This window comes from Xiphophorus couchianus, chromosome 17 (genome assembly GCF_001444195.1).
Source record: "Xiphophorus couchianus chromosome 17, X_couchianus-1.0, whole genome shotgun sequence".
In the NCBI taxonomy this organism is placed as follows: domain Eukaryota; kingdom Metazoa; phylum Chordata; class Actinopteri; order Cyprinodontiformes; family Poeciliidae; genus Xiphophorus; species Xiphophorus couchianus.
Window position 1 is genome coordinate 3,545,464 of NC_040244.1, and position 24,629 is coordinate 3,570,092.

The 24,629-nt window shown below is 38.4% G+C and overlaps 1 protein-coding gene across 1 annotated transcript; it reads left to right on the plus strand.

The window, feature by feature from the left end:
* Nucleotides 1–7,963: 7,963 nt before the first annotated feature.
* On the plus strand, nucleotides 7,964–24,423 carry prmt8b (protein arginine methyltransferase 8b). Its single transcript, XM_028043672.1, has 10 exons — nucleotides 7,964–8,620; nucleotides 10,199–10,423; nucleotides 11,778–11,933; nucleotides 13,989–14,052; nucleotides 14,739–14,881; nucleotides 15,189–15,276; nucleotides 18,675–18,790; nucleotides 21,115–21,265; nucleotides 22,136–22,257; nucleotides 22,801–24,423. The coding sequence occupies exons 1-10, from the start codon at nucleotides 8,552–8,554 to the stop codon at nucleotides 22,882–22,884; spliced, it is 1,218 nt and encodes a 405-aa protein (XP_027899473.1). The 5' UTR covers nucleotides 7,964–8,551; the 3' UTR covers nucleotides 22,885–24,423.
* The last annotated feature ends 206 nt before the right edge of the window (nucleotides 24,424–24,629 follow it).

The following is a 24,629-nucleotide window of genomic DNA, read 5'->3' on the forward strand; positions in this document are numbered from 1 at the left end:
TATATCCTTTAGACGGACGTGACAGCAGCGGAGCTGACGCACGTCCTACAAGGCAACTTTTTTTTTCTTTCAACAAAGAATTATGTATTTTTATTAAATGTATGTACTATGTACTTGATCCTAACTTCCTCTCATTCCACTCTTTGTTGCCATTTTTTAAAAACTGTCTCCAACATTTGTTGACATAAATTTGAATAAAACTAAATTTGGAGTAACATACAACTGACATACACATACATAGTTCTACTAATTGGAAGACTGGTCTGTAAATTGCATGCTGAGAATCTAATGCAGAATGTAGTCGGAGCCACCATGAGGAAGACAAAACTTGGGCTTTCACTGTTTACAGGATCACTCTGTTTTCACTGGGAGATGAAAAGAAATGAGTGAAACAAATCTAATCATATGAATGTGCGTCCTCTGTCCCCAGAGGATTGTTGTTAGTCTGATTTATCCACTTACAGTCCAGTTTTGACATGGGCATGGGGTCATTGGCCTGAAGGACCATCCAGTTTTGTCCAGGCTGTTGTTTTGAGGTAAATTTGAAGAGTTTAAAGATACTATTTGTTTTTCATTTCTCCATCCACTTTCTGCAAAGCACTAGTTCTACCTGCAGTGAAACAGACTCTGAGCATGATGCTGTCACCACCTTGCTTGACAGTTGGAACAATGCCAATGTGCTTATTATACTTTACATAGGTGAAGCTACAAGTTAACTATTTTTTGGTGAACTGGTGAACACAGACAGAAATTTCTCATACTTGTTTTCACCTTTATTGTGACTCAGATTTTTTAATACGGAGGTGTAACTGAAACACAGCCAGACTGGCAATACTGTGCGAAATATATTTTTAAATGAGAAGATAAGGCAGAGCTATATGAAGCAATATTTAAAGACATAAAAATGAAAAAATGCCTCTATACGAACACCCGGATGATCACTGATTATCTTTAACACAATAATCTTCGTTATAAGCAGACTTCCTCTTCTGCCGAAACAGACCCTATGGTAAGTATGTTTTTGCCTCATCTTCCCAGAGAGTAATTCAATATGTAAACTGTTACGAGTAAATGATGGCCAAAAGCATTTGTGGTACCTTAGCTGGCGACAATCAGTCTGCCAAAACAACATTAGTTGGTAAGAATTGCAATCCATCAGGCTTAAATATTGTTTTCCCCTCAACAAAACCTCATTCAGGCACAGTGAGAAAACAGAAACACAAGATTATTAGGGTTCATTGCTTGGAATTTAGAGCATGTTGGTTTTCAGTCTCCATAAATGTGACACAATGTAGCAGAGGGAGTTTCCACTGACGCTAGCTCATTTCTATGAGCAGTCTGTTTCTGCAGGGGTTCGTTAATCACCTCAAGGGCTTTTCGTATCTTGCTGATTCTCTAATTCTCTCTCCCAAAAAGCAGGAGAGTTAGAGATAGGGCATGACTGAGCATGCATGTAAAGCACCAAGTGGTTGAGATCAAAGCAAACATAACATCCTTCAATTTGAGCAGGCAAAACTCTAAGACAAGAGAACATAGAACAGAAAATACAATGCACAAAATGAGGTTTAACTGTGGAATTTTTTTTTTTTTGTTTGTTGGCCTGACTACCTACAGTAGAAACTGCTGCTGTTAAATTCTTTTCTCTTCTTTGGGTTTACTTGCTTCTTGAAGCAGGATTTGTTTTTAAAACTGTCCAGTTTGCTTAATGTTTTGCAGTGGCTGACCTCTTGTGGTCAAAATCTCCTGGAAGCAACAGAACATGTCAACCTGACCTAGTTAAAACCTGAGCCCCTTTATTTACAAGGAATTATCAAGGCAATTATTTACGCAACACGATCCCAAAGACAAGAAATCCTCAACTGGGAAAACTGACATCGTAAAGAGTTTCTACTGTGCATCCTCTTTGCTACTTTTAATTGACAGAAGAGGAAGAACCAATCCTGAATGAAAATCACGGAATTCCCCCGAGGCTGTTGAAAGTAAATTAGAAAAACCATCTCTGTGAAAGCTTAGAGCAATGTTTCCATCTCAAAGCTCAGCAAAACATACTAAGTACCAAAGAAAGATGTGAACTAAAAGCAATCTGTGTATGGGAATCCACTGTCAGCAGATGGAACAGAGAAACATGGCACTGCACCAGACAATTTATCAAAAGAAATGAGAGGTGAGATGAACTGATGCCAGATTTACCATCAGGACTCATAATTGTTCTTTTGGGAGATTGATTTTTAAGTGCTTCACAAGCAAAAATGTGCAAAATTTCTATCGTCCTCTGAGGACGAAGGGGTTGCTGTGACGTCCCACCTTCTTCTAAAACCTGTGAAGACAGTCATTTTATGTGAACATCTGTTTAGTGGGGTCCCATAAAATCTATCGCCAACACATGTGTGCTCGACCGCCTGAGATTAATTATGACAATATGATTCACTTTATCTTGTGGAAGAGAAAGTCAACATTTTTACTTCTTCAACTCGAACATCCAATCAAACATTCCCATCACTAATCAAGTTGCCATTTGCATCTGCTAATGGTAGTATGAAAAAAGAAAAAGAAGCACTGATGAGGTGACAACTCGTGCCAAGGTTGAATAAAACCCCAAACAGAATCTGATTTTAGGGCGCACTTACAGCTAAGCCCATCCCAATTATACAGAAAAGGGAAACTCGTTAGGAAGAATGGCAACATCATATTTCCTCAAAGTATAAAACAGCATTGTCAATTCAACAGGCTTCGATTTGGAGGTTTATGTAGTCAATTTCTTTTAATGCTAAGCTGATTTTTTTCATTGAACTGTCAAATGCAAGAGCTTGTTTGTAATTGATTTCCCATGCATCTCTCAGATAAGCTGTAAACAATAAATAACTGAACAAATTGTGTAAAGTAGTGACTGGAGTATTGATTTTCTTAGATTTAATGGTAACCGAAGTATCTTAATAAATTTGATACATTTTTGGGAGCATGGGAAAGAGTTTGTTGCTTGCTTGGCTTTTCAAACTGATCAGACATTCAAGAAACATTTAGTAATTTAGGACTTCTGGTTTCCTCATCACTATCTACATGCCAGGGGAAAGCTTTATCGAATTATGTAACTCTACCGAGACATTAACTGGGACCATGTTTTGGTCAGATGATATTATTTAACTTCTGAAGCAACAAACACTCTTCAGGTTAAAGATAAATAAGTGAAAAACCCTCACATGCCCAGCATTAAGTATAGTAGAGGATCTGTTATGCTGTGGGAAGATTTCCCTTCCAAAGGAAGGAAAGCTACTTACACTTAATGTCATTAGAAACTCATTGAAACATTCCTAGCACAAATCATTCAGCCCTTGCCAGAAAACTGAAAATAGTTCCAACTGGGTCTTTTAAAGACATATTGATCCAAAAATGCAAATCAATGCTTTATTAAATGATAGTATTATATTTTAAAGTTGTCTACACCTGTAAATACATTTAGTTAAATATGAAAAGGTCTAAAAGATCCTCTTATCCAGTGGCCAGTTCCAACATCTTCTATTGTGCATGAGTGAGCTCACCATACTTACAGTTTTGTTCTTAATGGTTTAAAATAAAGCCTGACAGATTATATGTACACTGCCTTTGTCATGTTAACAGCTTTATTAAGCTTGCAAACTAGTCAATAGTAGTGTGCCCACTGCTTTCACTCCTGTGTGCTCCTGCCTCCACACTGATTTGTGCGTGTTTGTGTGTGTGCTGTGAGTGTGAATGTAACGCGTGGGCTGATGTTCTTAAGCTTTGCTGGTAATGAGGCTCACCAATAAGTATGACTAAAACCTGGTTTGATATTGGGTCTTATTTTTCATTACCAGGATATGAGGCTATTTTTAAGACAACATTTCTTTTTTTTCCAAGTTGGGTTTCTAACAGAATCTTTGGATGTTATATTAAATGTGTGAGATGAACAGTGTGAATATAAAGACAAAAAACATGTCTCTAAATCACTCTTATAAGTGTACCTGACCTCTTTAGAAAGTTTTTGTGATGTAAAGAAACAAACTACAAGAAATCCTTACAAAAATGTTTCAATTTCAGAGACGTATTGACCTGGTTACCTAGGTGTGTACATCCTAACACCTAAAACTTTGTTAAAGCGCATTTTGATTTAGCTTCAACAGCGTCTCTGACAGCGGTCTATCAGTATCTTGTTTTAACGAAAATAATTGATCACAATGTTATTTTCTTCACTGCACAAAAACCTGAGAGATTAATAGGGAGGTGTACGCTTTTGAACGCCTTCATGCTTTCAACAAAGCCTTTATTAGACAAATGCGACTTTAAATGATAAAAATGTAAAAACTTTCACAAGGTATAAATGGTGTGAGAAAAGTTTAATAAAAGTGCCTCACTGAACCTTGGTGTTTCATGGATGTCTTGGAGGGCCACACAATGCGCTTAATGAGGTGGAAAATTGAATTAGAATGATTCAGTCAGTCGAACATGAGGTCGATGGACGTTGTAAGAGAATATGCTCTGAGATGCAGCGATAGGAGGAATGTGACCTAAAACAGTAACAGTGTAAGGCGGAGGGGAAAAAAATAATTACAGTGAATCACACTGCTTGAAACAAACTCAAAGCCTGCTGCACTTGAAGTCAAAATGTGTTTTGACGGTGTACATCTAAGTGTTGCTCCTGAAAGTTACCTAATGCAGCTCAACTGGAGGCAAAAAGTAGCACAAATATTTCAAATTTTAGCAGGAATGGGATTTTTTTTTTTTATGTATCAGAAAAATGCTTTCTTGCTTACAGATTAATAAATGCTTTGTGAGGCAGAGCAACGGTTGTTTATGCGGAGAACCATGTCATATTTCGTACTAAACAGCCTGAGGGGTGATTTTCTTTAATATTCCCTTTATTTTGTAGTCTAACAACAACATAATGTTCCTGTAGGTGACATTCTTAGAACAGATTTTATAAAAGATATTAAATCACTGTCATTATATTTTCTGTAAACTACTTTTTTTCTTAGTCTGCATATGCAAAATCACAACTATGCCAACCCATTAAGTGCTGCAAAAAATATTTGCCCTTGTATATACAGGTTTATTAAAAGATGAATTAAAAGAATAATGACATAAAAAGGAAAGAAATGTCCTAAAAAGAGTCCAACTCCCTCGACATCGAGGTAGTGAGACCCATATCCTTACTGGCTTGTGACTGATATTGTGACTCCCCAGAAATAAAAGTTGAAACTTAGGACCAGTCCAACCTTCTTTTTGAATTTTTGCAATTGTATCGTAAAGCTCTGGCAGTTTGCCCTAAAATTGTTATATGAAACCATGGAAATTGACAATTCGCTCATATTGTTTCACAATATTCTATGTATTTTCAAAGGACCTACCTTTTGGAGTTTAGTAATAATTGCAAATTGTGAATATTTGTGTTTTTTATGCACTGATATGATATTTTCTTCATAGTTCTGTGGTACATACGGTTTAAAAATAACAGTGAAATTAAGTCAACCACCTACCTTTCACACCTCCTCAAAAACAATGGTGCTACTGTCTTTGCATGAATTCCTATTATTCATACTCTTGGTCTGTGCATGATCATAACAAAGGCTAGAAGTTTGTGTTTTTGTTGGGTCAGTAGAGAAAAAAAAAATTTCTGATAAAATCACATATTTCACACTGCCTGGAGAGCGTTAGAGAAGGCCTTGGTGGTAGCTGTTAGAACTAACCCAAACTGTCAGCACAAACAAAGCATTAATTACTAGAGCTAAAATAAAGGAGTTAGGGCATAACAATGATTATCTAAAATTAGAGGGAGGGAAGAAAAACAGTCATTTTAGGTTGACTTCCTGGCTCGCAGGCACTCAAGATCTGAGATGAATTTAAAAACAAGCGGGGAAATAAATAAAGATAATTCTCACAAGGTGGAGGATAGTGGGAGAAAGAATAAGGCTGATCCATTTAAATGATAATGGAATTAAAAACACACTTTATATGTTACTGGTCAATATAGTGAAAAGGACAGAAACCTCGCAAATCTCAGCACCCAAAAGCGGCAACGGCCAGGTAGCTTCGGACAAGAGACATGGAACCGAACCGCCGTATCCAGCATCGCGGCCACATCCCCCCAGCACAGGCCAAGCCAGGAGCCCGGTCATCCTGGAGCTGAAGCTACGGGCAGCAAAGGCTCCCAACAGTGAGGAGAAGGAGGAGGAAAAAAATATTGGACTTGAGTTTGAGACTTTGACTTGAGACCCAGAAGTAGCAAAAATGAAAGACCTCAGACAGAACACACTTGTACCAGTGTTCAGAGTTGAATCTGAGACTTGAGTCTGAGTAACAGTTCTTATCTCATGTAGTAAAGGACAAAGGTAGCCTGTAGCAGATTAAATAGTTAAATGATAACTGGTAATAAATATGAAAATATTGAAAGATAGTAACTTAATATTTATCTGGTAATTTAGGTCTTAGAATAAACAGTACATGATTGTACACCAACACAGAGTAAGAGGTGGACTAGATGCCATGGATTGGATGAGAAAATGTTTACTTCAGTCATTAGAGACTTGATTCTGATTTGAGGCAAAAGATTTGTGACTTTTGCCCCAAAGACTTTGCACTTGTAAAAAATTAGACTTGGGAACATCTCTGGGGAAACCCCCAAAGAGCCCTTAACCTGCTGGGCGCCCATCAGTTCAACTGGAAGTGACTGAAACTTAGAAGCACCAAGGGAGGAAGGCCATAACACCAACCTGTTTGGTGAGATGACCCCTTGAGGGCAAAGAGGTCCTCACCAGAACCCAGCGCAGCTCCCCTGACCCACAGTTGGCACAATGCATCCTCAAGAGCAACAGATCACCAGTAATAAATCCATCACTCCATGAAGTGACCCAAGCCTTAACACAATCAACACCACACCATTGGGTTCCCCTGTGACACAGCTATGACTCTCAAGGTCATCTATGTCATCAGTCAGTACAAATCCAGTACAGAAACAGAATTGTGTGAAATGTTGAAATGCTGCTATGAATACATACAAACATCTATTTATAAAGTGCATCAAAACTGGGGTTGCAATCAGGGCGTTGGAGACCCTGCTGGTTGCTATCAGCAGTCTACATAACCCCCCGCACCGGTTTGAGTCTGGTGTTTCTGTAACATCACTTTATATATAGTTTGTCACCTCTGGAAAAACATGTCAGTCAGTTTTGCTTAGCTAGTTGTGCTTTAAATTGTTATTTAATAAAGATAAAATCTTCGCTCCCCTAAATAAGCTTCCATGGACACACGCCTCTAGAGTGTTCACAATACACATAGGCAACTGTTCTTTTGAGGAAGAAAGAACATTTTCTTTTTTAGTTCTGACTATATAGACACCAAGTCCTCCCACACTGAGTCCTCCCTCTTTCCTTCTTTATTTACATATTTTTAGGCTTATTTATCTAGTAAATACCTTTGCTTATATTCTTTATGGCTGAAACAAAACCTTTTAGTTGCTATCAACTTTAGGGTGGGGTCTGCAATCCTGAAAATAGGTTATTTAAGTGGTTATGTTTTGTACATTTGATGTAAATTTATAACACTGAACATTTTTCTTAGCAGGGTTTAAGTCTTTATTAGTAGGGTCAGTCTTTGATTCCAGCTAATCAGCTCGAGTCTTGTGCCTTTTGTGATGTTATCAACACAAATACACTAAAAGCAGAATTCTATTCTCCAGATTGACTAAAACTTAGTATTTTAAAATCCGAACGTCATCACTAAGCTTTGATTTTATCGTCAGTACTATTTTTGTTGTGGGGAATAATCTCACATCTTTAATCTATCTTCTGAAAGAAAGAAAGAAAGAAAGAAAGAAAGAAAGAAAGACTGAGCGAGCAACTCAGAGTCACAGAGACCTTTAGTTTTCAGAGTGCGTAGGAAGTCTGGCACCGTTTCTTGTTTGTTTTGGCATCTTTTTTTCTTTCTTTCTTGTCATATCGCACTTCAAAGCGGTTTGAGGTTCCCCAGACGGATTAAGTACACTTAAACAGGACTTCCCTCTGCGAAAAAAGACGGAAATAGCGCGACTTTCATTATAGGAGTTCCAGTTTCTTCGAGGTGCCGTATACGTCGTTAGGAGAGCAGGAGACGTTGAAGGAGTTTTGTTTCTGGGACGTTGCTGGATTTTAGGTTGTGGGGTGACATTCTGCATCTTGTCTTCCAGCTCGCACGGAGCTATGATGATGATGATGATGATGATGAGTCTCCTGCTGGCATCAAACCTACAACCTTCCAGTCGCAACACGGTGTCTCCAGCCAATAGACACCGAGTCCTCCCACACTGAGTCCTCCCTCTAAAACAACCTGTTTTCACATTCACACTATGGATAAAAGAACATTTCACCACGCGTGAATTCATCGTATAACTTCATAACTTTTGTACCGATGACGACAGGTTAACCCTGTACGATTAGTGTCATGACTTTATTCATCTTTAAAAGCCCTCAGTTTATATGTTCCGAGGCTTTTCGTCCTTTTTGACACGTCTTTACTAGGATTTAAGGCACTTAAAAGAGTTTAAGCCTAAATCTCGCCGGCTCTCATGGGACTGAGGCATTCGTCGCGGTGTTTGCTGCTACGGCGGAAGATGGCGGAGGCGGACAGCTCGGAGGTAGGGGACATTGTGGTGTCCTGTACCCGGTTTCTCTCAGATTGCTCTTTTTTATATATATATTCATGTAGTGACAAAATTTTCAGAACGATGTGCATTTTTAGTTTCGGCATTCAGTAACGTACGGCTACATCACTGGATCTGGGGTGATTTTTTTCAGTGTCCTGCAGATGTTGGCTGAGTCTGCAAGTCTATCCGTAGACTCGCGTAATAGCAACCGTAGTGAACGATATAGTGTGTAGAGAATCTTTTTAGGCGACGATCCGGATGCATGTCCGCTGTCCTTGGTGCTGAAACGGTACCTGCGTCTTTTACCGGCTTGCCCTAGCAGCGTGCAGAATTAGATCTCAGCCATTGCACTTTCATACACGAGTTATTGCTAGAGGGGGGGAAATCATATTTTAACATGCATTTTTAAAAGAGGGTTTAATGTGTACAACACTGTCTACATGTAGCACAGGTGGAACAAAAATAATAGTATATAAGGAGTCAAAACTGTGTACAACAAAATAATGCTAGAAAATTGATGTGGGCACATATACTTGTGCTAAAAATGAACATTTTTATCTCGGACTTCCCAGCTTGTATTCTGTTTCATTCATCCCTCATATCGACTTTTTTTTAAATCTCTCCCTGCAGTATACAGTAGTACTAACAGTTTCCATAAATAAACGAGACATATATTGTACAGAACAGTAAAAGAAAAAAAAAAAAAGGAAAATAATCATGAGTGAAAATAATGATAGGCAAACCCAAACACAACAACCTACAGCTAAGCAAGATTGTTATTTTAGTCTTTTGTCCTTTTTTGTCCCATTTCACTTTTGTCCTTGAGCTCTGTCTGGTGGGAAATCCCAATCCAAAGCAGCTTTAGGATCTTCTACTATTCTGGCATCTTTTGCCACTTTCAGTACGTTTAGTACATTTTCCGAGAGACTTCCATATGCTGAGTTTATCTTAGTATAATGCAATATGAATACATATTTGTAAATATTTTATTTAACGAGAATTGGTCAAATAAATAAATAAAACTAAAAAGTCAGCTAAAATATTTGTCATGAAGTGCGGGTGGTGAGAGTGGTGAGGCAGACGCAGCGGACCCAGGTATGATGAATATGAAGATTTAATGAAGAAAACTAGTCAAAAACAACGAGCAGCATGCACATGGACACGACGACTAGACATTGACGTTGACGAGGACCAAGGAACACAGGTGGAGTTAAAAACACGGGAGGGTAATCACAGAGACGAGACACATCTGGGAACAATCAAGGGGAGGACAGGACAACGAAGAGACTTAAGGACACAGAAAACTCTAAATAAACACAGAAAAACACAGATCCTGACAATATTTGCCAGTGATCCAAGAGAAAAGCTCTAAGATAGCTGTCCACAGTAAGCCACCACTGCTACAGTTCACGCTGCTGAGTTTCCTTCAGAGCCTTCATTATATCTATATATTTACAGAACCTCTCTGCTCACTCTCATGCTCCTGCAGCTGTCCACTTGATCTATCTAATATCTAAATTCTGATAGAAACCTAACCAAGCTCATTTCATTCTATTTCTTCACTCACAGCGGCAACAGCCTGTCAGGTCCCCGCTTTCCCAGTCTGCACAGCCCTCCCCTCTGCCGAAACCAGTGCCTACAACCCATCATGTGCCCTGCATTCCTCACACGCCTCATGTAGCAGCGCTCGCCACCTGTCCTGGACGAGGCAAGATTGCCAAGTTCATAAGCCCGGAGGAAATGACATCAAGGGACTACTACTTTGACTCCTATGCCCACTTTGGCATCCACGAGGTACGCAGACCAGGCCGACAGCAGGAAGCACGGTGTGATTAGAGTAGAAGAATGACACCAAATGCTTCCTGTTAAACTTTGCCAATGAGTTTCATCGCTTAGAATTGGACTCTGACAGCAGGATATGTAAAAAAAGAAAAAGAAAAAGGCTGTTATTTTAATACTTCTACTTCCACGAAAAAACGGGCTTTACTTCATGTCTTCTACAGAGTCTTGCAAAAAATTTGTTTGTTTCACTGGGACAAACATAAATCAGGGCATAATTACAAAGTGGAGGGAAAGTAAAACATATTTGCATTTTTTTCTTTTACAGATACAAATCTGAAAAGGGTGCAAAACTAACATTACCTTAAAACAATCACCCCTATCTGGAAGCAATGTGGTGGCAGCGTCATCCTGTGGGACTGCAACGAATACTCCTGCAAGAGTATATATATTCTGTGTCTAGAAAGCAAACGACTGCATTTTGTCTGCAGAAAACTTTAGGTTTGGCAGTTACCAAATTACACTGGGAGTTCAAACTTAAATGACTGCTTTTATGATTTCTGTAAGCAGAAAATCAAACATCAACTGCCTGATTCTACCCATAAAAATGCCCTTCATAATCTTATAATCCAAAACGTTATCTTAAATTCGACAGAAATCTACAACAATGCACTTGTCCATCTACCAACTACCGAGGTATATACATTAGCAGTGACATGATGAAGAAAATGGAGGGCTGTTGAAATATCTGTCTTGATGGAGCATGTCTCGGCTCACAAAAGAAAGGGCTTTTTCATTATTAACTAGCACGAAAGACCCCCAGAGGCTGCATAATAGTCCATTATCAGCACTCCATAAGTGAAAACTATCTCTGCCTGTCTATCTGCAGTGCACTACAGGGGAAGTAGCCTAACTAATGACCTTGATGTGTGAGGGAAATATGGTGAGAAAGTTTGGGGACGTATAGACCCCCACTTCCCTTATATTTTAAATAGTGTCCTTATTTAGCATATGGGTCAGCTTTTTCGTGTGCTTGCAGACAAAGAGTGTGTCCTGATTAAAGAGTTCAAAGCAAGATAGGAAAGAAAGTGGGATCTGTGAATGAGCTTAGGGAGATAGACATCAGGCAGTCCCCAAAGGCTTTGTGTTGTACTCCTGTCTATTTCAAGACGCCGTGACTGTCACCAAGGCTTCTGGCCTGGATTCTGTTTGTCTGTCTCCACACACAGAAGCAAATAATGTGCTTACATGCAAACTTGTGTCTGTATTTGTACGAATCAAGCTATTCCTTGACCATTTCATTGGTACAGTGTTGTACAGGCTGTTTGGGTCGCATATGTTATTGTTAATATTATTATCTCCATCATAGGAGATGCTGAAAGACGAGGTGAGGACGCTGACCTACCGCAACGCCATGTACCACAACAAGCATGTGTTCAAGGATAAGATCGTCCTGGATGTTGGCAGCGGCACAGGGATCCTCTCCATGTTTGCTGCCAACGCCGGTGCCAAACACGTGTACGGGGTGAGGCGAATAGATCCACCTACAGTCCACAAACAGATGCTGCAATCCAACACTTACTGGGTTTTTGGTAAATCCCAACAAGGAAGCACAAAACTCAAACAGCTTCTAAAACTGTTATTGGCCATGTTTCAAAGATCAGTTGTCCACATCACTATATAGACCCCCATACTGTACTAAATTAGAAGTATACACAATATCGTATAAAAAACACAATCTACTAGAATACTTTATACATTGTACAGTATCTGTTCAATTGCAGTTATTTAAATTAAGCTTTTCATTCAGATTTATCAATCAAATTTATTTGTATAGCACATGCCAGCAACAAGGCAGTTCAAAGTGCTGTACATCATAAAAACAGAAAAATACAAAGTTATAACACATTTAAATAGCATGTGACATCTTATATATATATATATATATAAATATAAAAGAACTGACACCCATTGAATGTTGACCACCAAAATTGATGATTTGCATAGTTCCTCGATGTGCACAGTTGGATTTTATGTGATGTACCAACACAATGTAGAGGTTAAATATTAAGGGGAAGGTAAATGACAAATTCTCGTCTAAATCTAAAAACGAGAATGCGAGAAAAAGTGTGCCATGCATTTTGGAGTCGTCTTAGAATTATCTAGTGCAACAAACTGCCTTTAATTCTTCCGCAGTGAGCCATGCAGTACTCAATGTGATTTTCAAAGCTTGGTTTTTTAACTTAACCAAGTTTTAAACATTTCTACAACTTAATCGCTGACCTGTCTCCTGTGTTCCTTGGCCTTCACAACGCTTTTAGTTCACAGAGTACCAACAGGTAGACATTATTTAGTAATTATGTGACTTCTGGAGGAAATTGTTGGTGCTGAATTTGATTTTGGGTTATCAATAGTAAAAGGTCATGTTGGAATCCCATTTAATTCTGTAATATGACAAAATGGAAAAAAGGCAGCAACATTTCTATGAGACACTTTAGACATATTTGCTAAAAATGCAAAAATGATTGGAAAACAAAAAACATCAGCTTTAGAGAAAATAAACTTAATATTGGAACATCAACGTAAGAGTTTGTTTTCCGATGAATTGCTTTGCCGTTTTGAGAGTGAATCTTTCCTAATACGAAGCACTGACTAAATGATCGCAGATGTTTATTATGAAGGGATTCTATCTGAGGCAGACGGTTAGGTACATTTTGTCAGACGCTGCAGGTTTGATTTATAAACTTCATTACACTTAATGACGGTTATGTCTTGTAGCAGACAGAATATTAGTTTTTAGATGGATTAGAGAAGTTTGATTAAATTCTCGCTTTCAGTATTACCGCAAGAGGTACATGTAAGCATCACTGTGCTGCTCTGACGTGAAGAAATGTGGCGTCCTTCCTGGTGTTTCTATGGATGGATGCTGCCCAAATAAGAAGCAAGAACCATTCATATAAATGACAAAATATTAATGTAACTTAACTCACTTTAAAAAAAAAAATCTATGGTGAATTGCTAAACTAAACAATTTTATTTTTTTTTTTTCTCCAGATTGAAGTCAAAAACTTCAGTGTATTTTCTAGAAGTTTTAAGTTTCAGACACAATATGGTAAACAACAGTGAAGTTGAAGAAAATCTATAAATCCACTTCAATACATGTCTATTTTTTTTATACTAAAGAAGAAAATGGAGGAGTGCATTGCTTCTTTATATTGAGATCCCTTTAATCAGGCAACCCTAAATAAAATCCTCTGCAACTAGTTTGTCAGAAGTGATTTGACAGATAAAATTTGTCTCAATTGGTATGAAAACGCACAAGTTTCTTCGATTGTGTATCAATTCATACTTTATCAACCACTTCAAATTTGAATAAATAAACCGAAGTTTGTGGTTGCAATGTCTACAGAATGCGACAAAGCTAGAGGGCTTCTGCAGAGAGCTCGGCGTCTCCCACTTGTGCATGACTGATTAAAATATATACCCACGCATTGTGTAGACACTTTAAGAAACATTTGACAGCTTCACGAACAGACTGTTATTTTATGCCCGGTGTGTGATCTCGCACTTGTTCCTGCAGATCGAATGCTCAAGCATATCTGAATATTCAGAGAAGATTATCAAGTCCAATCACCTACACAACGGTGAGTCAAAGGTGATTTTCCATTTTCCAGTGCTTAGATACCCATCTGTTTGGACTGTGGGACTGTGCAATGGCATTGGGGTTAGAAGGAGCGTGGAAAATCGTTTGCATATTTCCATCATTGCGGTCACACTCCACAGTATTAGTCACCGTTCTTGATGGTTAACTGGCAGTTTGTCTCCGTTGTCAAATAATTATGGTCTTTGGCATCAATCTTGGCTCCCTCAGAGGGGTTTATTTCCATTGTTAGCCCACCCTGTGCAACGCAGATGGTGGACTGGCAGCAGAAAGTGCAGTTTTGCACCTGAAATATTAAGTTGTTACTGTTTAATTGTGACATGTCAACTATTTTGCTTGTGGGATAAGAATATTATTTTGAAAAATTCTGAGAAAAACAGTACAAACTCCTCTATTGCTCAGATTTGATAGCTATTTTATTACATAATAAAAATTGAAAAAAATCAAAGATAGATAGATCTATCTATCCATATATATATATATATACTGTATATATACATGGTTTTATAAATATTTAACGCAGGAATCAAAGGCATGAGAAAACAAGACATTAAACTATTTTACCCCAGGCTACAAAATCAGCAAGAATCTCTCTTAATTTGCATTACGGGAATGAAGAAATTTGGAAGTAATTTGTCTCCTGCTGCCTTGTTTCTGTTCACGGTACAGTCATTACCATCTTCAAGGGCAAGGTGGAGGAGGTGGAGCTCCCCGTGGAGAAGGTGGACATCATCGTCTCCGAGTGGATGGGTTACTGTCTCTTCTACGAGTCTATGCTCAACACCGTCATTTTCGCCAGGGACAAGTGGCTGGTAAGACCGCAATCGTGGCGCTGCTTGACGCAAGGCTTTGCATGTTCGCCTGGCCGAATGGACAAATGAGGCCGTTGACACATAAAGAGACAAGACGGTGATGTAGTAGAGGGCTTACTGTGTGGCGTGCATGCCCAGATGCTGAGGTTATGCGTGAGTGGTTTTGTTGCTGGCCTCGGTAACAGCTGGAGGCCTTTAAAGCCAGCACATGTGATCCTAGATTACATGCCAGGTGTGCGAACAATGAAAATGATGGATGGCCTTTTGTGTTTCTTCTCTGGATACCTGAAGTCTGTCTTTTGTGCAGAAGCCCGGAGGCCTGATGTTCCCAGACCGAGCAGCTCTCTATGTGGTGGCCATTGAAGACAGGCAGTATAAGGATTTCAAGATTCATTGTAAGTAATTATTTAGGATTTGCCACCATCTGATAGCTACATGATTAATTCTCCCCATTGCTTTGCGAATGAATGACTGTGATGGAGGTGAAGTCACTGTAAGAGGGAATTGTCTTCGCTTTAGGACTCTCAGACTCAATAAAGAAAAAAATATTGGTCTGTTGGGGCCCAACTCGAGCTTAATCTTTGTCAATATTACTTACATATTCTGTAATATCGTCTGACAATCAATCAAAACTAAACTTCTCCTATTTAAAGTCTGTTGAGACTACCAAAACAATTTCTGTTGGCTAAATACCAGAATAAGATTTTACATGCAGTAAAATCATTTATTTAAATTCATAAGAGAGAAAAACAATGCATTGGGAACAGAACTGTGAACGTAGTTGAGGTCATCCTGTGGTCAAGTGTCACACTCATCTGTTCAAACAAATATGCAAAAATACAATTAAAGTCAGAATACCAGCAGCCTGAGAAAGTCACGCAAAACCTTTGATATTTTCATGGAAATGATCATGATAAAAGCGGATTCATACTTGCATGTATGCAAGTTTTGACTTAGAAAAATATAATAATAATAATAATAATTTAAAAGATCTAATTTTTCTGGCATTTGGAAAAAAGCTGAAGCTTTGGCATTCGTAAAATTAAGGTCGAATATTTTATCCTTTTAAAAATATAAATACGCGTTCATGACAAAAGTGAAAACTTAAAAATAAACAAAATAGAAAACTATGTTAATTAGTATTTGAAGCAGTTGAAGTGGTTTTCACTTGGTCTTTGTTGCATACATAACTTCTAATATTACATGGCATTCATGTTCTAATCCGCATTTAAAACATTTTCTGTCAAGTGTGAACAGGTCCCAAGGTGCGCAGTAATTAGCGAGGCTCAGTGTAACGAGTACATTTATATTTTAGTCATTGGTGGAGTGCTTCATAGTGAAACTATGAGAAAATATGATGTTGGAGCTCCAGGTTAACTCGTCCCTTTGCTAGTTACTACCTCCATTTTTGCGTTGAAGTATCGCTCCTTCATACTATAGTTTTGCAGCCCTGTATCTTTTCTTCTGTTCATCTTTTCTTTTTTCTTTCTTTTTTTTTAATGACTTGGTCACAGAAATGGTCATATTTCATATTTACCTAGTAATTAAGGAACTACCTTTACTTACTTATATAGCAGTGTCCACAGATGAAAACAAAGTGCTTTACAGTAACCTTCATAAAAAACAGAGCACAGAATAAACAATCTAAAACAAAGTTTTAACTCAAAGGGTGAAGATCGTGAACACTGGAATCACCCACAAAGTACATTTTCTAAGTGTGTATTAAACTTGGACTTAAAACTGAGCAGATCTGATTTAAACTAGCTGCCAAATTCTGAACCGATTGTAAGTGGTGAAGGACGATTTTATTGAGTGATGAAAACAATGTGTTGCAGTAATCAACATGGGATCAAATTAAAGTTGACGAAGAATTTTCATATCTGCAGTTACTTCCCGATAAGAGAGAGCAAGGAGGCACCTTCACAACTCAAACTCAACTAGAACAAGAGTGGGGTTTTTTTTGCTTTTTTCTTTCAGCGTGACTGGAATTAGGTCTTGTCTTTTTATGTAGCGAATAATTGTAAAGGTGTCTATTCAGAACAGATCGCCTGAGGTTCTATGGAGCAAAACAAGGCCACAGTGAGGATTACAGAGGACAAAGTACTTTCACCTAGAAACGTAGGGTTTAAGTCCCATAAGAAGTGTCCTGTTTTTGGCGTCCACTATGCTACGGATGTGTAGGAAGCTGTTAAGGACGTAGAAAAAAATATAGGACAGCCATGTTTCTCACATGAACATGTGATGAACCCATTTACACTAATAAAAAGCCAAAAAGTTATTTTTATCCATTTTGTTTTTGTTCAAAACATAAAACTGAGATTAGTTACACACACAATTATGCAGATCAATAAATTTTGGGGGGAAAAATTAGAGTATTACAAAAGACCACTCAATAAAGGATTTTTAAAATAGAAATGTCCACATGCCATATAATGCATGCACACAGTACTTGGGCAGGGCTTCTTTTGTACGAGTTACTGCATTAATGCAGCATGGCATTGATGTTTCAGTCTGTATCTCTGCTGTGATATTAAGAAAAATCAAGTTGCTAAAACGTAGCCTTTAGCTCTACTACATAGTTGGCTCTGGTTTTTCTCGTCTTCCATTGCTACGACTTGTCAATTGTCCAACTAAGCACGGTGGTTAAAGCTATTTGTACTTTCAGGTTATGTGAACAGGAGTCAAGTCCCGCAGACAAATTAAATCCAAATTTCCCTGATTCCCGGTCCCTTTTCATATTTGAGAAACTGGGTGTTGAGGTTTCATTAATCATAAACCATTAACAGAAGAAAACATTTAAAATATACTGCTCAAAAAAATAAAGGGAACACTTAAACAACACAATATAACTCCAAGTAAATCAAACTTCTGTGAAATCAAACTGTCCACTTAGGAAGCAACACTGATTGACAATCAATTTCACCTGCTGTTGTGCAAATGGAACTTTGTACAGAACAAAGTATTCAATGAGAATATTTCTTTCATTCAGATCTAGGATGTGTTATTTGAGTGTTCCCTTTATTTTTTTGAGCAGTGTATATCATTTCCACCTAATGAGTTGTATTTTGAATTACATTGTTGAAATGAACAAACAGATATTGATTGCATTTGCAAATTTATGCTACCTGGGGTCAGCTAAAAGAAGAAATCCTGTTGTAGATTAGTCCTCAGTTTCCCGCAGAGCCCCCACCTCTGAATGCGCTCAAATAGCTGCCGCAGTCAGAGGTCCGGGCTTAAACCTGTGGTCAAGATCAAAGCGCTAATTTTAAAAGGTGCCACGCAGTCTAGCATCAACACTGAATAACTCCTACCGCGTTTTCCATCCGCCGCACAGGTGGCCCACTTTTATTACATCTAAAAACATCAAAATCGAGGCACATTCGTTTCACACAAATCCCAAAAGAATTGAGTCCATCTGAAAGCTTCAGATTTTTATTTTTAGTAGCTATGCGTTGGTGTTGCGTTCCTCAGCCACACGTTCTCAGCGTCTGGCCTCCTGACAAAATAAGGTGGAGTGGAGGGACACTAGGGGAGGGAAAGGTTGTTTGGTGTATTTTCAGTCCAAATTATAATAAAAACAAGGCTGCCAGACATACTGGAGGAGGCTGGAGCTTATTTTAATGATGTTTTTTTTTCCTTTCTTCACTCTGAGCTGATATAGACAGAAAAACTGATCTGGACTGAAGGCTTTGAGCAAAAACCAGTAGAACTAAGCAATACAAGCATAAAAAATAAATAAAGTGCAACCTGTGGAAATGTGTGTAAGAAATGTGTTTTTTTTTTCTCTGTGCAGGGTGGGAAAACGTATATGGGTTCGACATGAGCTGCATTCGCAACGTGGCCATCAAAGAACCTCTGGTGGATGTGGTTGATCCAAAGCAGGTGGTGACTAACGCCTGTCTCATAAAGGTAGGTATGTCCATGCAACGCTTCCGAGAAAGAGTTGTCGGGCATATTTTTTTGTCTTTTAAGTCAAATTCTGTCACACGTTGACAAAAGTATAAAAACAACAACTCACACACACACAAAAAAAAACCCTATTATTCTGGCACACATCCAGGTGGTATCTTTTATGTGCTCAAATTCTGGAAATTCACCGACAGATATCACTTCCAGCATCTCTAAGCGCTTGCCGTCTGCTGAGACTATTTTCTAGTACATAATGGAGCTTTTCTGGCAAGTTGTAATAGACTGCAGGTCTGTTTCCTTCCTCCAGGATACAACGCTGGCTTGTCTTTCATCTCCCAAATGAAGAGAAGATGAGAGCATTCAGAGAGATTGATCGTTTTTTTTGTTGTTGTTTGTCCACTATAGCTTCTATCAAAGCTTCCTCTTTTATTGCCTTCTTTCATCTGCTTTGCACCATCTTGTTTTTTTCTTCGTTTTGGATTATCCAGTGCTTTTGTTTTCTTAGCCTCTCTGTCTTGCTTCTCAGTTGCTCCTCCAACACTGTTTTTGTTTTTTACCTTTTTCAATCTCTGAATTAAACAGAGTTAGGCCTCATACAATCTCCCCATGTATGATGATGAAACATCACATTCAGTGGCAGTCACTTGAATTAATGGAAGTCCCAACTTTTGGTTCAAAAAGGTGATGCAGCTGCTAGATTTGAATCTTCATAGCCTATTAGTAAGATCTCATCTGACAATGATCTCTCCCTGTGACTTCTTACACTGCCTTGCAAAAGTAATTTCACTTTATAACCACACTATTCTTTACAATTAAATAAAACTCAGGTTACAGATCAACCTGAGGTGAAAAGAAAATGGGAAATATTTTTCATTTTTATGTCAAAGTATCTTTTATTCTGATACTTCCAAAAAAAAATCTGAGGTAAGGAATTATTAGAAGTCTGTCAATTACGATTAGCATAAATCCAGCTGTTCTGTAAAGACATCAGAGTTTTGTCAGAGAACAAACGGCATCATGCAGACCAAGAATCATCTCAGACGGCTCAGGGATAAAGTTTCAAAGACGTCTAAAGTCGGATTAGGTCATAAAGCAGTATACTGAGCCTCAGACATCTCACAAAGTACCGTTCAATCTATCATTAGAACAGTGAGAACTTTGGAGGAGATGCACAGAGATCAGCGATTAGTTGTGCACCTCGCAAAGTTGACTTTTATTGAACAGTGGTTCAATGAAAGCAATTTAAGAAGGAAAATCTGAAGAAATACTCTTTATAGGGTTAGGGTTATACATTATTTTGCTAAACGTGGCTGGTGTTTTAATTGTAAAGGTTGTAGAGACATGATAAAAGTAGAGCTAAAAGGGGTTCCACAGAGTGTTGAGTCCAAGGATAGAGAGGGAGAAAAATACAGTATATGCTCCCACTTTCCAGATATTTCCTTGTCAACAATTTTGAAAACCACTTCTGCTTCACAATTATGCACCAGTTTGAGTTGGCCCACCACTTTTAATCCCAATTAAATAGTTGAAGTGTACGGTTCAACATGACAAAAATGCAGAGAAGTTTAAGTGGTATGAATACTTTTGCAGAGCCCTGTACGTGTAAATTCAGAGCTCAGCCGCATATCTCCCCCATCTCCCACTATCCTAATTTGTGCTGTCAGTCATTCTTCACAGGCTTAAATTACAGTCACTCCCATGGCTTTTTTTTTTCTCACCTCCCCCATTTTACTGCATAAGATATGGTCCGGGTATATTACTGGAGAGGACAAAGGTGTTAAATCACCATCTGTCATGCTGATGTAAAGCTGCTTGGGCGGAATGAACAGGTCTCAGTGTAAAAATCCTTCCGTGTACTTTCATGTAAACCACCTTCTGCGATGCAAAGGAGGGACGTAACTGCTCTTTCTCTATTTCGGGCCCGCTGAGATGTGCAGCATGTTGCAGAAAAGTCAAAGATGTCTCTGAGGCAACGCATCCACAAGGCAGGACCTGATATAACACACAGCCTCAGAAAACCTCCCTTCCAAGAGGACTCAAGGGAGGACGCCCACACAGCATGTGTAGTGTGAACATGCTTGATTATCCAGCCATGATTCAACCTGTGGGCTTTCACGCACACAAATTCGCACATGAACCAAAGATCGTGGTGAATATCAAAGCAGCTCTGGCATGTACATGTGCTGCATGTGTGAGGGAGGTGGCAAGCGCTGGTGTCTGTGTCCCACTGCTCCAGCATCAACCGAATCGGTCGAAAATCACGGGGACAGACGTCTCTGTGGCAGTTTTTAATACGGCAAATATGGTTTTTGTGTGTTTTCAAGGAGGTGGACATCTACACTGTGAAGCCAGAGGACCTGTCCTTCACCTCGGCTTTCTGTCTGCAGATCCAGCGCAACGATTACGTTCACGCTTTGGTCACTTATTTCAATATGGAGTTCACCAAATGTCACAAAAAGACAGGCTTCTCCACCGGTGAGACTGGAACAAACTCATTCTAATGTACATTTTTTATGTTGCAAAATAAAAATAAATGTAACACGTCCTTAACATTTGGTGAATACATTTAATTGCCAAATATCAACTGAATTTTTTCTTTATTGAAAACTAAATATGAAGATACAAGGGCATTTAAGTATCATTAGCTAAATTACGCCAACAAGTTCCTCCACTTCACCAGACCTCCTCTAAATATAACACAAAGGGAACTTACATCATCTTCCAAACACGTGTTGATTACAGAAACCCCTGGTTTTCAGTTTTATGCGTACTCCTACATGTACATGATGACGATGTCTTTAGTTTCAACAGAAATCATCTACCTGTTACTTTCACATTCCGAACCACCTTGCAGCAGTTTTGCCAATTGCTTCACCTTCTCTGCTCCTGGCCACACTCTGCTGAAGTTACACAAATCAAACTAGTGTTTGTTGCCAGTGGAATCACCACTCAACTCTACGTAAGCCGTTATGTAAGCCTATTTTAATACATTCACGTACCAGTTGCTTACATAATATCGTGTAGAGGAGGTTCTATGTTTGGCTGTGTCTGTTGGGGCTGAGGCAGAGCATCACTGAAGGACTTCTCTCCTCTCCACCTTTATATTTCTCCCACTGAGTGAGTGGATGTCAGCCAGTATGCTTAAAAAAAAAAATCCCATGTATACAAGCCCAAGGCAGTTTAGAGCTCACCAGAACCGGTGTGCAATTTCTTCTTCCCTTAAGACAATATCCCCTCTCTGTCTTCCTTGCCTTCTTTCAATAAGTTAACCAGTCAAATTTCTTTCCCTGTTTTCTTTTCTCATTTCATTTTTTTCTCAGTTACATTTTTCCTTTTCTTCCTCAGCTCCAGATGCTCCCAGCACACACTGGAAGCAGACTGTGTTTTATTTAGAGGACTACTTAACTGTCAAGAAAGGAGAAGAGATCTTTGGCAGTATCACCGTTAGACCCAATGAAAAGAACGTGGTAAGACTCAAAAGTGCTGATATTATTGAGATTCTTATAGAATACAACAATTTACATACAATTATATAGAACTTATTATTTGTGGAGTACAAGAACTTGAAGTACTTGCTTATCACCTCTAGAGATTTAATATTTCTTAGCTCAGTCACATGGGATTAAAGGTCTAATCCAAACTATTTCGCTACAGATTCTCATTTGTATTTACGTCTGGACTTTGATTGGGCCCTTCTAAAGCTCTGACATTTCACAATGTGCAGACTTTAAAAAGGTTTTCTTTAAGCTTTACCCATCTTGTCCAGTCTGAGCAGCTTTTTTTATCTCATGAAAGCACACTCACATTATGAGAATAGAAAAAAATATATATTCTACGCTAATGTATTCTTTCAATTAATGGCTTGTACAATTTCATGTTATGTTAATTGAAAAATGAATGAATCTAGATGTCATTTAGCTCATTGTATTTGAGTAAAAGCTTCTATGCTTTTACTCATGTGTGGGAGTTTTGCTTTATCTTCCAAGTAATTTTACTTTACATTTTTGCAGCGCGACCTGGAGTTCACCCTTGAGCTAGATTTTAAAGGACAACTATGTGAAGCTGCCATTTCTCACGACTATAAAATGCGCTAGCAGCAAGCAAAGGCAACGGCACAGATCCGCCTCGAGACCCCCCTGGACACAACTGGAGGACGAAGGCTGTCCAGGAAGAGGTCCAGCTGATCAGGGTGGGAAGCAAATGGGTGTCTTACTGGATGGCGTCAAGTCTCCATCGAAGTGAAGCAATCAGAATGAGCATCACAGATGGCCCCGGTCAGAAGTTTACATACGGCCATTATGGATACAGATCATACGTTTGAATGATCTAAAATGTCTGGGTCTATGCAAGAAAAACAGCAAATGAAAGCTGGGCCTACTCTTTAGGATAAGAAAATTGTTTACATATTCAGACAAAATGATGCCACAAGCTTGTCGATGTTTACAATAGTGTCGTTGTTTCTCTGCAACTTGTGATGACACATGTAACCAAATGCTGGATATGTATTTGAACCTGCATGTATAATTTTGACCCAGCGTGGATTACCGGTAAGCAAAATCCACGTTAAACTTGCGGACCAAATTTTTATTGTTTAAAAATGACAACGATTTTGATGTAGCTATCACAACACAACCTGTACGAAGATCAGTTCACATAATTTTTTAAAAGCACCAAATGAAAATGACATTAATCCAAAAGATACGCATATGTAAACTTCTGACAGGAATCGTAAAAATAACTGCAACCCCATTGTTGAACGTAACACCATACAAAAACATGACTTTCTCCTCATTCTTAAGAGGTTCTTTGATTTTTTTTTTTTTTATGAGACAAAAAGCTTTGGAATGATTATTTACTGTGTGCAAATTGGAAACGTCAAACGTGATTTTAGAATCCAACAGAATCTTACCGCGTAAATCAGTCTCTAGGTTTACTGATCACATCTGTGGTTTCAAATAATAATAAAAGCAAGTAATTTAAACTCAAAGCAAATGTTTAAATTAAGATTAATGGATTGTAGCGATGACTGGGAAATTATGTACTTATTGGCCCATTATCCTCAAGTCAACGTTACCACATATTTCGTTCATTAAAAACTAACATGAGATGTTGCATTGTCAAAATAATAATGTCAAAATGAACGTAAGACTAAAACCGAAAAAATAAGTAAAATACAGAAATGTGTGCCTGGGTAGAAAATTTACCTTTTTTAAAAAGAATTATTTTTATTATTTCATAACCAAAGGTGTGATTTGTAAACTAGGAGACTGGATTTGCATGGGACTTCACAGGCAGACTCTGTTGTTGCATTGTATAGAAAGTAAGGTGAGTCATCATTCTCTGTTTGCATTACGTGGTTTTTGGGTTTTGGACTGAGGGGTGGCGGGGGTGGGGAGCGGGCGTTGGGTATCAATTCCAGAGATGTAGAAAATGTTGCTTCACATATTTCTTTTATTGACACCAACACAGAACAAAATGTGTTTAGGCTTCAGAAAAAAAGCAGGAAAAAGTCTAAGACAACAAAGAAACACTGATGCAATATGTCTTAGGTCGTTCTTTTGAAATTGGGAAGACCTACGAAAATTTAAAAAGACACAAAGTTGGATGTGATGATGAATAAAATGTGAAATAACCGTGTGCGGTTTCTCTTTCTGTTTTCTCCCACTATTTTTTTTTCAGTAGACGACACATCAAAAGCAGAACCTATCATTAATAAAGGTTTTCGGGGTGATTTTATTTTTAAATCACACATTTTACCAACTAATTAACAATTAAATACTTTCTAAATCCTAGACATTGCACTGTTGTGATTAACAAAAGCATTATTTACATTTTTTTC

Bases quoted from the DNA above. Each gene is read 5' to 3' on its own strand.
- prmt8b (XM_028043672.1), top strand. From the start codon at position 8,552: ATGGGACTGAGGCATTCGTCGCGGTGTTTGCTGCTACGGCGGAAGATG. The intron at 14,053-14,738 runs GTGAGTCAAAGG...TTCACGGTACAG, and splicing joins GTCCAATCACCTACACAACG to TCATTACCATCTTCAAGGGC. The intron at 21,266-22,135 runs GTGAGACTGGAA...TTTCTTCCTCAG, and splicing joins AAAGACAGGCTTCTCCACCG to CTCCAGATGCTCCCAGCACA.